Raw genomic sequence first — 14,676 nt, forward strand, 5'->3', positions numbered from 1 at the left:
TTAGGGAGCCTTGCTGATGGTCCTGAACATTATCATGCTTTGCCAGTGTCTCATGATTACTTGTATCCTTGGGATTATTAGTAAGGCTTGATACAGGGTAAGCTCCCTAATGCACATGAGTCTGATTTGACTCTCAATTCTCTGAGGTATCTTTGCACTAAGATACAAAAAGCTACATGTAATCGTGGGAGCTTTCCCTGGGTTTGGGACTTTGACCTAAAACTTGAAAGATAGGCAAATTTTTCAAAGACGGAGGGAAAATGGAGGATATGAATAAAGGAGGAAACGTGAGAAAAATCCACAGGTGCATGAGACAGTTTAAAGGTATAAAACTAACTCTAATGAGTGGTAAGAAATTAGGCTGGAGACATGGAGCACATCACAGAGAGCTTCAAAAGTTCAGAGAAGACTCTAAAGAAGACACAGCATTTAGTAAGAAAGTAAGGCACTGAAAGTGGGACAAGAGAAAGATGACTTGGAGGCACTATGAGGAAAGGACTGGAGAGTGGGTGAATGGAGAGTCAGGAAGTCAGTTAGACCGCTATCAATCACCCACGAGATCCTAACGGCCCTAAACTAGGACCATGCGTATGGAATGAAAGGAGCAGCTAAACATCACACAGAAAAAATTACAGCAGACCCTGTTAAATGACAAGATAATGGTAAGAAATGATAAATGGTAAGAAATAATAAAGCCATTGTCAAAATGAGAGGTAGGGAGACAACTACCTCCCTCCAGGAGATGGAGCTTAATTTCTCCCCAGAATGGGTTACATACTTCGTGCCTTGCTTTCAAAGAAGAGAATAAGGAAAAGGAAAAACTTCACAGCAGAGAAACTTGTCAAACACCACCTCAACCACACGGTGGACATTCACACCCCCAGTGATGTCACATGGATATCATACAGCTCCTGATATGTGACAAGGGCAGTTCAGTTCAGTCACTCAGTCGTGTCTGACTCCTTGCAGCCCCATGGACTGCAGCACGCCAGGCTTCCCTGTCCATCACCAACTCTCCAAGCTCGCTCAGACTCATGTCCATCGAGTCAGTGATGCCATCCAACCATCTCATCCTCTGTCATCCCCTTCTCCTGCCCTCAATCTTTCCCAGCATCAGGGTCTTTTCAAATGAGTCGGTTCTTCGCATCAGGTAGCTAAAGTATCGGCATTTCAGCTTCAGCATCAGTCCTTCCCATGAGTATTAAGGACTGATCTCCTTTAGGATGGACTGGTTGGATCACCTTGCAGTCCAAAGGACTTTCAAGAGTCTTCTCCAACACTACAGTTCAAAAGCATCAATTCTTCGGCATGCAGATTTCTTTATAGTCCAACTGTTACATCCACACATGACTACTGGAAAAACCATAGCCTTGACTAGATGGACCTTTGTTGGCAAAGTAATGTCTCTGCTTTTTAATATGCTGTCAAGGTTTGTCATACCTTTTCTTCCAAGGAGTAAGTGTCTTTTAATTTCACGGCTACAGTCACCATCTGCAGTGATTTTGGAGTCCCCCAAAATAAAGTCTGTCACTGTTTCCATTGTTTTCCCATCTATTTGCTATGAAGTGATGGGACTGGATGCCATGATCTTCATTTTTTAAATGCTGAGTTTTAAGCCAGCTAGTTTTAAGCCAGCTTTTAAGTGACAAGAAGGGCACTTCACCTCTATAGGACTCCTTTCAAAAACCTATAACCTTTGCCTAGTCATGAGAAAAACAGGTAAATCTAGACTGCAGGATTCTACAAAATAACTGGAGAGTATCCTTTAACAATGTTAAGGTCATGAAAAACAAGGAAAGACTAAGAATCTGTTACAGACCAGGGTAGATCGGGGAGGAAGACTGACAACTAAATGCAACGTGGCAGCCTGGATTGAATCACAGAACAAAAGGAAGACACTAATAGAAAAACTCGGGGAATCCAACAGTCTGGAGTTTACTTAGTAATAATGAGTCAATGCTGGCTTAGTTTTGACAAATGTTCCATGTAAGATAATAATGTAAGATATTAACAAAAGGGGAAACTAGGTGAAGGGTATGTGGGAGTTTTTGTGTAATTTTTGTGACTTTTCTGTAAATCTAAAATTAAAAGATTCTTTTAAAAGAGGGACAACATAATGTTGGTATCAAAATTTGGGAACAGGAGGAAGTTGGTATCAGGGATATTCACTGGACCCAAGATAAATCCAGTAAAACAAAGTATTGTTATACCACAAAGGGAGCTGGGTTCAAGAGCCAGGGTCACCACCAATCTTGGCTTAGTTTCCTTCACCTTTCCAAGGCTCAATTTCCTCATTTGTACAATGGTGATAATTCATATCACATATTCTCATTTTTATAGCTAGGATCTTGAGGAAAACATTTCCCTAAACTAAACAACCCAAGTATAAAATAATTAATGATATCAGTAACCTACCGCTGATTCACAAAAGGGCTGGAAAGTTCTGCAAGCAGGCGGAAATTCCCAACATACACCAGCACACCATCATTCTGGGTGATAAATATAAAACATCATGTCAGGGTTAACATTCTTATCAAAATCTCCAATCATTGAAGAGACATTCAACAGCTTCTTGGCATAAAACAATGATCAATATAAACACAAACCAAGTCTGCTAAAGTGATCTTCTTTATGAAAACTTAGAAATGTCATTAGAATTCTACAGTATTTTTTAAAGACAACATATTGCACACTTATGTTCATTTACGTACATAATGTTCACTCAGACAGATTTCAAGCAGTAGTCTCATGCTGAACTAATGAATTCTGCAAATAGCCATGAGTAACAGCGTTCTCAAATTACCATAGAAATAATGATCATGGTAGTGTGAATTTCAAAAGTTGAGTAATTTTATAGGAATTAAATATCTAATAGGAATGTAGTTTTATATCCATTAGACACACCTTAAAAATTTCCAGAGTGTGCTTCACTTCCTAAATAACAATAAAAGCCTATGAGCAGACACACACTTGCCAAATGTAACAACACATGTTAAACCTTATCTATCATATTTGACCTGAAAAATATATTTGTCAATCAGAAGATCCTATAGCTAAAACACATACTTTGGGGACCTTTCTGAATTTAGAAACATAATGCTTAGTACATTTCACTAATTTAATAACAAGAAAAGTATAATACTGTTAATAACCATTAGAAATAAAACCAAAAGTATACATTCCAAAAATGTTATGTAATTTTAAAAGTGTTACTAGGTTAATGGAATCATTATAGCACTTCCAATTAAATCAGAATTATGATTATACACCAAAAGAAATAGTTCCACCTGCCCTCAAAATGTTCCCAGATGGTGCTAGTGGTAAAGAACCTGCCTGTCAATGCAGGAGACATAAGGGACATGGGTTTATTTCAAAGTTGGGAAGATGCCCTGGAGGAGGGCATGGCAACCCACTCCATTATTCTTGCCTGGAGAATCCCATGGACAGAGGAACCTGGAAGGCTGGAGTCCATAGGCTTGCAAAAGAGTCAGACACGACTGAAATGACTTAGCATGCATGCCCTCAAAACATGAGATATACAACTTCAGAAACATTTTTCCCACTGTTTATAGCACACTGCCTTCCAAATGGGAACAATATAAAGCAATATTTTAGAAAATGATAATGAATGGGACTTGTTATTTGAAGAGTCTCAGTTCTTCTCTATGTAAGTTATTTTAGGGGTTATACATTGAGAGCTGGGTTGCAAGAATTAGTTTTTCCAAGACAAATCTAAAACTAAAATTTTTCATCATCTCAAACTCGCTGTCCTTAGTGAAACTGAAATGGGTTATGAGGAAGAAGAAAGGACAACAGAGAGATGAAGACAATAGCCAAGATGAGTCTGTGCATGTGGAAGGTAATGGGGAAGATGATCGTCAACATTTTAGAGGTGACTGGACACAGCCACAGCAGTTCAAAAACACATGACAATCCATGGGAAATAACTATCCACATGTGTTGTTACGTTAACACAGAAATATGTGTGAATTTGAGATTCTATATTATTCTGCACTATTTACTTTTCTGTTACAGTAAATGCTTTTATTTAAATAATAGAACTAGTTAATATCAGTAACTAGTAATTAATAGTGGGGCTAATCAAACAAATCAAATTGTGGAAAAATATATTTTTATAATGTTTCTGATCTTTTGTTTCTCTTTGATATTGAAATTTAGTAGATTATATAATGTTTTCAGAAGCATAAATGTAAGACTTTTTAAAAGAAGAATGCAAATACAATAGGACTAAACAGTTGTTACCCATATTTAATAAAAAAAATTATATCTTTTTATCCATGACATAGTAGGATATTTTCACTCTTTATCTCCTTTTCCAATAGTACCTTTCTGAAATGTCTGCAGCCTTTAGGATATCCTTATCTTTTGCAGGATTAAAACAACTACAGTTAAATACAAAATTTACTTTGACTTCTAACTGTGCTCTTAGAGGTCCACATTACTGGTATCAGTCAAATATGATGATCTCAAGCTAAATATTTTCTCAATAAAGTTGTTTAAGCATAAAATACATAAAAATGTACTTATTAGCAATAGCAGGCTTTTAGAGTTATAAGAATTCAGTTTCCAGCTCTCTAACAATATCCATTCACTTTGTAGCTACAGGCTTGTTCTGGTAGACCAGCAGTTTGCAAGATCATTTGTATGCATAAATTCATCATATATGCCATCTATTTCTAAAATGTCTAAAACACATATCATTTTAAGATACCCTAGAGCATACTCAATGAATTCCAGTAAGTTATAGTTTTAGTATAAAAAAATTCTATTTAATGAAGCTACTCTTCTCTGGTAACATTTTTGAGTTCTGAGGCAGTCTTATTTCCAAAAACCTGAGCCAGTATTTCACTGCATAAGTTTTCTCATTTCGTTGTATGCAATTTCACAATCTGCACATAACATCAAACGATGCAGGGACTGATAGTTCACCATTTTCTAGCTCCTTATGGCCTCTTCAACTATCATCATTTTGGAGAACCAGTACATAAATATCCGTTTCACTGCAACATTTTTATGCATTCTCATCCTCAATCTATTTCCAAACTAAAGGACATTCCTCTTGCCTCACACTCTGAACATATGCTTGCAGAGCAGACCAACATTTGCTGGCAGCAGTCATAGCTACTTGTAGGCTCTTGTCCACAAAGGTTATCTCCTTCCATCTCCATAAAGTCAAATATCTCATTAAGTGTTTCTTCAGGTTTTGAGTAAATGAAAGATGAACAAGAACTTTCATTATGAAAGCTTCAGTGTCACAGGTAAGCAAATCACGTTCCTCTAACAGGATTGTATACAAGATGTAGAAGACATCTAGCAGGAAATATCTTTTCACTTTCCTTGGTAAGAAGTTTATAGACTGAATGAAATTTGCCAAAGTTGACAATAGTACTGTCTGCTATAAAATGTAGATAGATGAGCAAAATCTAACTTGTTTTTATATATCAACAATTTTCATGTTTTATGTGGTTTCTTTATAATCTTCACAGAAATCAAAAATTCAGTTTGAAAATCCATTTTTCAAATCAAAATACCAAAGATGGAGGGGGACACCTTTTTGTTGCTGTGATTCAATAAATCATTTGATATACTGCAGAAAGAATGATCATTGGTAAGATCTGACAAATCAGCTCTATATAAGAAGCCATCACATCTGTTACCAAAATTTCCCCCTTCTTTCACCTACAGAATATTTTAGTTGCACCTTCTGAATCAGGAAATCCAGCTTTACTCAGTTTCACAGAGCAATCAAGGGGATAAAATGTGTACATTCATGTGGAGTATCCAAGCTAAGTCAATGCCTGCTATTTTCATTTGAGCATTGGTGTCTTTTTGCAAGATGAGAAAAGCACAGATTAAGATGTATCTGCCTGTATTATTCCAGACCTGCGAGATTTGGTCTCTTCAGGTGCTTTTACATCCTCTTCTCCAGCAGGCCTGTGTTGGTGGCTAGGGCTGCCATAGCTAAGTACTGCAAACTGAATGCCTTAAACAACAAAAATGTATTATCTTACAGTTCTAGAGGCCAGAAGTCCAAGACCAAGGATCAACAGGGCCATGCTCCTTCTGAATGTTTTAGGGAAGAAGTTATTTTAGACCTTTCTCCTAGATTCTAACCATTCCTTGGTTTCTGGCAGCTCAGCTCCAATCTTCATATGACGTTTTCCTTGTGTGCATGTTGGTGACCAAATCCCCTTTTCATGAGGACACCAATCATATTGGATTAAGGACCAATACTACTCAAGTTTGCCTGATTTTCACTTAACTAATTATCTCTGTAATGACCCTATTTCCAAATTAGGTCATATTCTGAAGTACTGGGGATTAGGATTTCAACATATACATTTGAGGTGAGGGTGGGGCAGGGGACACAATTCAACTCAAAATTCTTTTATGCATATTGTGCAGTATGTTCTGCCTTGGTTATCCAACTTCCTAATTGTTTTTCTATCCATCTATGATAACATATCACTATACACAATAATATATACTATGTATATTTCCATATATAAAAACTACTATAACCTTCTTTCTTGGTCATGCTTGTGGCAGTTTGGTGGTATCATAACTGTTGTCATTTTCATTATCTACTCTTAGAAAAAACGGTCACAATATGTACAGTGCTAATAAATTAAGCTAACACTGTTTCAAAAAAATACAGCATTAATCCAATGGGCAAAGTCAAGGATGACTGTTATGGTTCATGATTACAACACACTTAAGTTGCATCATTCAGAGTGATGTGACAACAAATGAACCATTATTGAGAACTGCAAATCATGGTTGCCATGATTTTTTTGCATCACAGGGAGGGGTTTCATGAGATGTAGGATTTTTGATGGTAAAATGGTAAAACCAGGATAGACATAGGCAGGCCACTCCTAACTTTATTTTATTATGAATTTTATTATAATGAATTCCAAATGGCAGGTGAATGTTTTCATTTTAATATGTAATAGGAATCACATTCCCAGCTAGGAGATGTGGAAATGAATAAAGAACAAGCATCTTGCCTCTCTTAAGTCATCCAGCAGGAAAAAAAAAAAAAAGCACTTTAAAGAGAAAAGGAGAAAAAATTTCACTCATATTCCAGGTTCCTGGATAGTTTGTGGGCTTATTTTTAGTTTGAGTGATTTGTTTCAAGTTTAGGTGAGTTTTTTCAAAAGAAGTGGTCAGAATAGTTAAATTAAGAAAAGGTCAGAAAAATAAGAAATTGTATTCAATGACAAACCATTCAAATAAAATTCTGAAGTTGAAATGCTCTTCTTTTCTCTCCTTCCATAGTTGAATTCTGTAGTGAATAGGTTAAGGGAGAAAAGCCTTGCAAATAGTATAAAGCTACAAACAATATGACTGGGGCCACAGAGGACAGAAAATGAAATGAAAAAAGTTATTTTAGTAAGATTGTTACTTGAACCAGATGTAAAAATCTTGGAAATATTTTTACTCGTATAATCTTTCATTATAATAGATTCAGATATATAATAAACATTTCCTACTTTTCTTAAAGATAAATTCTCTCATTCATAACATTGCCTTTCCCTCCTCAGTTAAAGGCAGCTCCTCATTCAATCCATTATTCTTAATGATTTTCTTCTTCTTTGATTAGTTTTTTTAAGTCTATGCTATTCTAGAAAAGTGTATCCAATGTTTAGAGAATATGATAGTCCATACTGCTGTACTGTGAGTTAACGTGCTCCTACGGTCAGTCAAAATCCTTGCTTAATTACTCACTGTGTCTTTCAAATAAACAGTTTTTCCAAAGATGAGATCCAATTCTAAAATTTATTTTTGTTTAATTTGAATTTTATGCAACTTCAAAAATATTTAAAAGACACCTCATAGTCATGTAAAATACTGAAATGATAATAGTAGCAATACCCTTAATCTTAAACCTTAAAAGAGAATTCTATGAATTACTCTCTAGTTAACTTTTTAAAAACAAAAAAATACGTTCATGACATATACTATGTCTAAGACTTTTTTGAGAGTTTAAAAGATTACTTCTTCCAACTCCTTTCGATTTGGAACAGAATTAAAAATACCTATTAATCAAATATCAAATATCAGGTTAAACCTGACTTTATGATATTCTTTAAGTATTAAAAGTTACTAGTAAAAATAGTATTTTTGGTACATTGTTTTTATCTAAATATGGCCAAAATACAAATTTTTCACATTTCGAAAAATTTCCTCTAGATTTTCTTTGAAAAAAATGGGCATAACATCCTGACCTTTCTCTTAACTTCTCTTACCTCTTTCTAAAGAGAATCAGTTAGTTGGAAGCCAAAGATTCTCAAAATGTGGTTCCCAGACTAGCAGCATTAGCATTTCCCAGGAACTTGCTAAATTTGCATATTTTATTCTTGGACCCCATCCCAGACCTACTGAATTAGTAGCCCTGGGGGTGACACCAATTATCTAGTTTTAACAGGTCCTCTAGTTGATTCCCATATACACTAGTGTTAAAGAGCTACTGTCCTACCTAGAGATTGAAGTCCTAAGGAAACTAGCTCCCTACTTCTCTGAAATCATAATTAGGGAAGATTTACAAAAGCCCTCATCAAAACCTGCAACTATTATCTAGGTGGACCTGATACATTCCACTAGAAAAGTTTCTTCTGACCCCTTCCTGTCTGTTATTGTACTTAGCCTCCTGCAAATACCTACATCCCCTGTTTCTCATTTACTGTTCTATCTATAAAGCTTAGTGCAGCGCCTGGCTTTGTTTCCTGAGTTGAGCCTCGCCTGCTAACCAGTGTAAAGGAGAATCACCTCCAAAATCAAAATCCTAAAAGAGTCCTTCGGACCTATTTCTGAGCGGGTCACTGCACCCTGATGAGAACATTAGTATTCCACCCGAAAATGAAAACAGAAAAATATCTCAATTTCAATTTCTTTAAAGAGATCGGTAGAGCAGCATTAGAGGTTATCATAAACTTGCTACGAGCAAAAAAAGATAGATGATTAATCTCCAAACCTTGATACATTCAGGTTAGTGAAGGCAAGACAGGAAAAGTGGGCAGGCAACTAAAAGAGGTAGGGGAACTTGAGACCTATGTAATAGCTACCAATCAGAAGGAAAAGAGCTAGAAGCAGGTTCTCAATGAGCACACAAGCAGAGTCCCTCATCATCCCATGACCTCTTGTCTACTGATGAACTTCCCTAACCCCATTTCCAGATCTCTTTGAAATATGAGGAATACTTTGTACCAGAGCTGTTGTTAGGAGTGTATGGCTGTCACTGCCACCACCATGATCTTCATCACTTTATAAAACAGAATGACAGAGTTACAGTTAACTGACAGATGAGAGGTCTCTGGATGCCATGACCTCTTTATCCTAATACTCATGATAGAATTTCCATGAAGACTTACAGGCTAACTGACTGCTTAGAAAGTCTGCAAAACATTATCCTCTTTGGGCAATTCATGATGATTATTAAGCAGTTAAGTTTAAGGAGGCAAGGATAGTTAATGAATGATTATGGGCCTGTGGTCTGAAAACCAAGATTTGAACCGTAGCTCTCCCGGGTGACCTTGGGCAAAGAAGACCAAAACCTCAGTTTCTCCATGTGTAAAACAAGCAGAATACCATCCTTATGACAGAGCTGATATGAGACTAAGACACAATGCATACTAATGGCAAACAGGAAAAATACTAAAACAGAAAAGCACTGCAAAAAAGCACTTTTTTTAAGGTTAAAAGTGAAATAGAACCAGGTACTTTTTCTTACCACAGCTATTAAGAAGATTAAGTTTGAACAAGTTCTGAAAGGATGTATTCTTTCCTGCCTAGGTACAAGCCTTCAACTCTAGTCATTGATCCCTGGATGACTACACAAGACTAAAGGCCATGCCTGAGATGATGACAATGAACAGATGATAGGAAAGACAGATCATCATCACAATTAGGACAAAAATGTAGGTTCACTACTGCTATTTTACTATATATCAATAATCACTCCTCAAAAAGTAGTTAATGTTACTTTCTAATTGCTGCAGAAAAAATATTCATGCTGGAAAAGAAAATAAGTACTTCTAAGAGAAGACTCACCTGTTTTACTTGCCCAGTAGGTTGTATCAACTTTATACCTCACTTTGTACAACTATACTGCATCCAAGCTGAACTTACTTCTTCATGACAAGTTTATGCTTATGACCATCAAAATGTGGTGAGATTGAGATGGCCTCTAAAGATTGCCTATTTCAGTTACCCACAGATTTCTTAAATCCCTTCTACAAAAGTTCTTACAGTTTACCCCTTAGCATGGAAAACTCTGTGTTAAGAGGAGTAGCATCTTCTAAAGCTGCTTTCCAAAAGTTCCAGAACTAATCTGTATCCTCTTTGACATCTACCCACTAGTCCTATTCCAGATTCTGGCTATCCAAAATCACTTTTTCACATGAAAGTGAAAGTGTTAGTCACTCAGTTGTGTTCAACTCTTTTGCAAACCCACAGACTACGGCTCACCCAGCTCCTCTGTCCATGGAATTCTCCAGGCAAGAATACTGGAATGGGTTGCCATTCTGTTCTCTAGGGGATCTTCTCAAACCAGGGATTGAGCATGGGTCTCCTGCAATGCAGGCAGATTCTTTACCGCCTGAGCCACTAGGGAAGCCCCTCTTTTCATATTATAACCCTTCAAATATTTAATGACTGTCCAAGTACCTGTCTGTCTTCTTCATAGGTATCAGTTCCACTCTGCACAAAAAATTCTGGCCTATCCTCCTCAGAGTTCCTTAGCCCTATGTACTGCCAGCATTCACAAGACAAAAACAAACAGATGCAACAACAAAACCAACCAATCTCTTGATGAAAAGAACCATTTACACATAACACTCCTACATGTTAACCAATTCAATCACATACACATATACATCTTTGGAGGACACTGGGTAACCTTTCTAAAGAGAATTTTAGTAGAACAGGTCACTATCCTTAAAAATGTAAATACTATTTGCCCAGGAACCCCACAAAACCAACCTTTGAAATAACTATGTATAGGCACAAATATGAAGACATAAGAATGTTTATGCAAGTTATATACAATAGTAAAACTTAAAAAACACATAAAGATAGAAAACTGATTAAATACGATTGTTTATCTATATGCCATCCACAGAGATAATGATGCAACTAGATGGCCTGAAAATAAAAACATTTTCAGAACTTGCTGAAGATTTCAAGAGTATACCTCCTTTACCCCCTTTCTTGGAAAATATTTGAGGATATACTATAGCATGAGTGAATAAACCAAGACAGATATGGGGTAAAGAAGCAGTGGCCTCAAACCAGAAGAGTAATGGCAGGAAGCCTGGGACATTAACAAGCACACCTAGAGGGCAGGAGAATGGAGAGCTCTAGGGGCAGGTATCTGGGGAATTTGACTGAAGAGATGGGACAATTCAAATATATGATAAAGGCATATGTTACAAGGAAAAAAAAAGGCAAATAGTCTAAGCAAAAATTAGACAGGAAAAATAATCCTAGCTGTTCAGGGAACTATTTTAATACAGTTATAAGAAACACTTCATTTTCTCTGTGTAGAATCAACTGAAATGCAATATGATTATAGAATATAAGGCAAATATTGTTAAATCTTAGTGATACAAAAGTTCACATACAAATGACAGAAACTGGAAGGACAGAAGCATAAACATCTTCACCTGAAAGGATCAAGAGGTGCTACAAACCCAAAATAAAAATGTTTATAAAGTTTTCAAAGAAACTGTGAGAGGAACTCAAATTACTTTAACTACATGGGAAGAAAGAAGGGAAAGGAGATAGAGGTGAGAGAGTTAAATTCTTACCCACCATAGCAAGAAGATAATACATGGTATCTAACACTGACCAATTAAGACGTGGCTTACAGTCACCTAAGTGATCACCATCAATTCTGTCCCTTCCTGCATGTGCACAGTGTTCCTCAGATCATGTGCTTGGGTCTTACTTTCCTCCCCTTGAATCTGGGCTGCCTCAGTGACTCATTTGACCACCGGAACGCGGAGGAAATGAAGTTCTGGTCTTCGGCAGCTAGGTCTCAAAGAGCCATGCAGCTTCCTCCTGGGTCTGTTAGAATATTTGCTCTTAAAATGCTCCCTCTTGGAACACAATAGCCAGGCTGTGAGACGCTCAAGACACATGGAGGGGCCACATACAGGAGCTTGAGGCAAAGAGCCTACTGATGTTCCAGCAGGGAACTAGCATGAACTACCAGCTACTTGAATGAGCCCCTTTCAATCCAGTCAAGCCTTTAGATTATTCAGTCTCAACTGCTACCTAACAGCACCCACATGAGACCTCACGCAAGGACCACCCAGCTTTCTTCCTCCCTTCATTTTTTTTAATATAATTAAAAACTTGTGAGTCAATGGGTTTCACTGGCCTAAGTCAGTATTCTAACTGATGATCAAATTGTCACATTTTTAACCAATGGGATAGCCATTGTGTTAGTTCCGGTGTCCTTCTGAGAAAACCCTATTAGTCTTTGATAGGTTCCTTGCTTTCTGACAGATTACCTTATTTTGTTGTATGCAATGCTTCAATATGTAAAACAAATTTTAAATTTTGGGGTTTGATCCTATTTTTGTAATATATATTCATATACAGAAGAGTATTTTTTAATTATTCATATACACAGATAGGATATATTCCTACATGTAAATGGTGATTAAGCAAATATAAATAGTTATCTCTGGGTTGTGAGATTGAGCATTAGCTTCTCTTTTTGCTTGTCAATATTTCCTAATCCTCAAATAAAAATGAGCGAACAAATTAATTTTTTCAAATAGCTCTGCACCAACATTTCTTATCATAGCTTTTTAAATTATAGTGTTGCCTTAACCACTGTTTACCAAATGTATTCTTTTGTGGTTCTCTTTCTGCACTTCTGAAGTTCTCCTCTGCCTCTTTTAGAGGACTGACTTTCTTTGGGTCCCTGACTGTGATTACCCTGCACCGACAGGACACTTCTTATTTCTAATGGCATATGAGCCCTTTTCCCCTGGAATAACCATGTATCACCACAAACCTGAAATATACAAACACATTTCTGCCCAAACTGGTTCTCCCATTTCCTTTAGGGTCTCCCCCTCTAGTGCCCTGGGTCACTTTGCCCTCTTGTTTCCCTTCTTTCTCTGAAATCTAAATTAGTCACCATGATCTACTGACTACAATGTTGCTTTTAGATTAGTTTCTTCCTCATTATTTCTTCCTGCTTATTTATTATTATGGATATTTCTTCCTGCTTATTTAACTTATATGCAGAGCACATCACGTGAAATGCTGGGCTGGATGAAGTACAAGCTGGAATCTAGATTGCCAGGAGAAATATCAATAACCTCAGATTTGTAGATGATACCACCCTTTGCAGAAAGCAAAAAACTAAACAGCCTCTTGATGAAAGTGAAAGAGAAGAGTGAAAAAGTTGACTTAAAACTCAACATTCAGGAAACCAAGATCATGGCATCCAATCCCATCTCCTCACGGCAAACAGATGGGGAAACAAAGGAAACAGCGAGAGACTTTATTTTTGGGGGCTCCAAAATCATTGCAGGTAGTGACTGCAGCCATGAAATTAAAAGACACTTGCTCCTTGGAAGAAAAGCTATGACAAACCTAGACAGCATATTAAAAAGCAGAGACATTACTTTGTCAACAAAGTTCTGCCTAGTCAAAGCTATGGTTCTTCCAATAGTCATGTATGGATGTGAGAGTTGGACTGTAAAGAAAGCTGAGCGCCGAAAAATTGATGCTTTTGAACTGCAGTGTTGGAGAAGACTCTTGAGAGTCCCTTGGACTGCAAGGAGATCAAAACAGTCAATCCTAAAGGAAATCAGTCCTGAATATTCATTGGAAGGACTGATGCTGAAGCTGAAACTCCAATACTTTAGCCACCTGATGTGAAGAACTGACTCATTTGAAAAGACCCTGATTCTGGGAAAGATTGAAGGCAGGAGGAGAAGGGGACGACAGAGGATGAGATGGCTGGATGGCATCACTGACTCGATGGACATGAGTTTGAGCAAGCTCCAGGAGTTGGTGATGGACAGGGAAGCCTGGCGTGCTGCAGTCCATGGCGTTGCAGAGTCGGACACAACTGAGCAACTGAACTAAACTGAATTTGCTCATTAATAAAACCACCAAAGTTAAGTTCTTCATAATCTATCATCTACATTACTCCAATAACCTCCTCAAAGAGATCCTTCCACACAAAACTTTTCTCCCCCTACGTATCACCTCCAGCTTCATCTTTCTAAATATGTAAATTGCATCAAATTATTTTTTTGCCTAAAGGTCCTACAACAATTCTGTGAAAAGAAAAATACAAGGTTGATAAGGTCCAGGGAAGTCCTTTGAATGTTTAAAAATAGTTTCATATATTTAAATCTTGCAACTTGTGGTATTTAATTAGGTAGCTATCTACCCTGGATATTCTTATTCTTATTCCTTACCCCTCAACTCCTTAGTTCAAAACCATTGTGAGCCAGTGAGCTATGCTTCAGTAGCCTGGCTTCCATATTTTCTAATCCTGTACATCAATGACTCTTCATCTGTTTAATACAATCCACCCACGAGAGTGAGCATCACGTGTGGTAGAGGCTTCCACAGGCAGAGGAAGCCATTAAATAAGGTTCAGGTTACGTATAATTCCTT

General features: G+C 37.1%; 1 protein-coding gene across 4 annotated transcripts in view; it reads right to left on the minus strand.

Moving 5' to 3' along the window:
• The window catches only part of TLCD4 (TLC domain containing 4), a 70,602-nt gene that overhangs the window by 17,237 nt on the left and 38,689 nt on the right, over nucleotides 1-14,676 (minus strand). For all 4 annotated transcript variants that reach the window (XM_070367633.1, XM_070367632.1, XM_070367630.1 and 1 more), the window contains exon 6: nucleotides 2,416-2,489. In XM_070367633.1, the coding sequence (XP_070223734.1) occupies nucleotides 2,416-2,489 (74 nt within the window). The remainder of the gene's footprint in view (nucleotides 1-2,415; nucleotides 2,490-14,676) is intronic.

Source organism: Bos mutus, chromosome 3 (assembly GCF_027580195.1).
Source record: "Bos mutus isolate GX-2022 chromosome 3, NWIPB_WYAK_1.1, whole genome shotgun sequence".
NCBI classification, from domain to species: Eukaryota; Metazoa; Chordata; class Mammalia; order Artiodactyla; family Bovidae; genus Bos; species Bos mutus.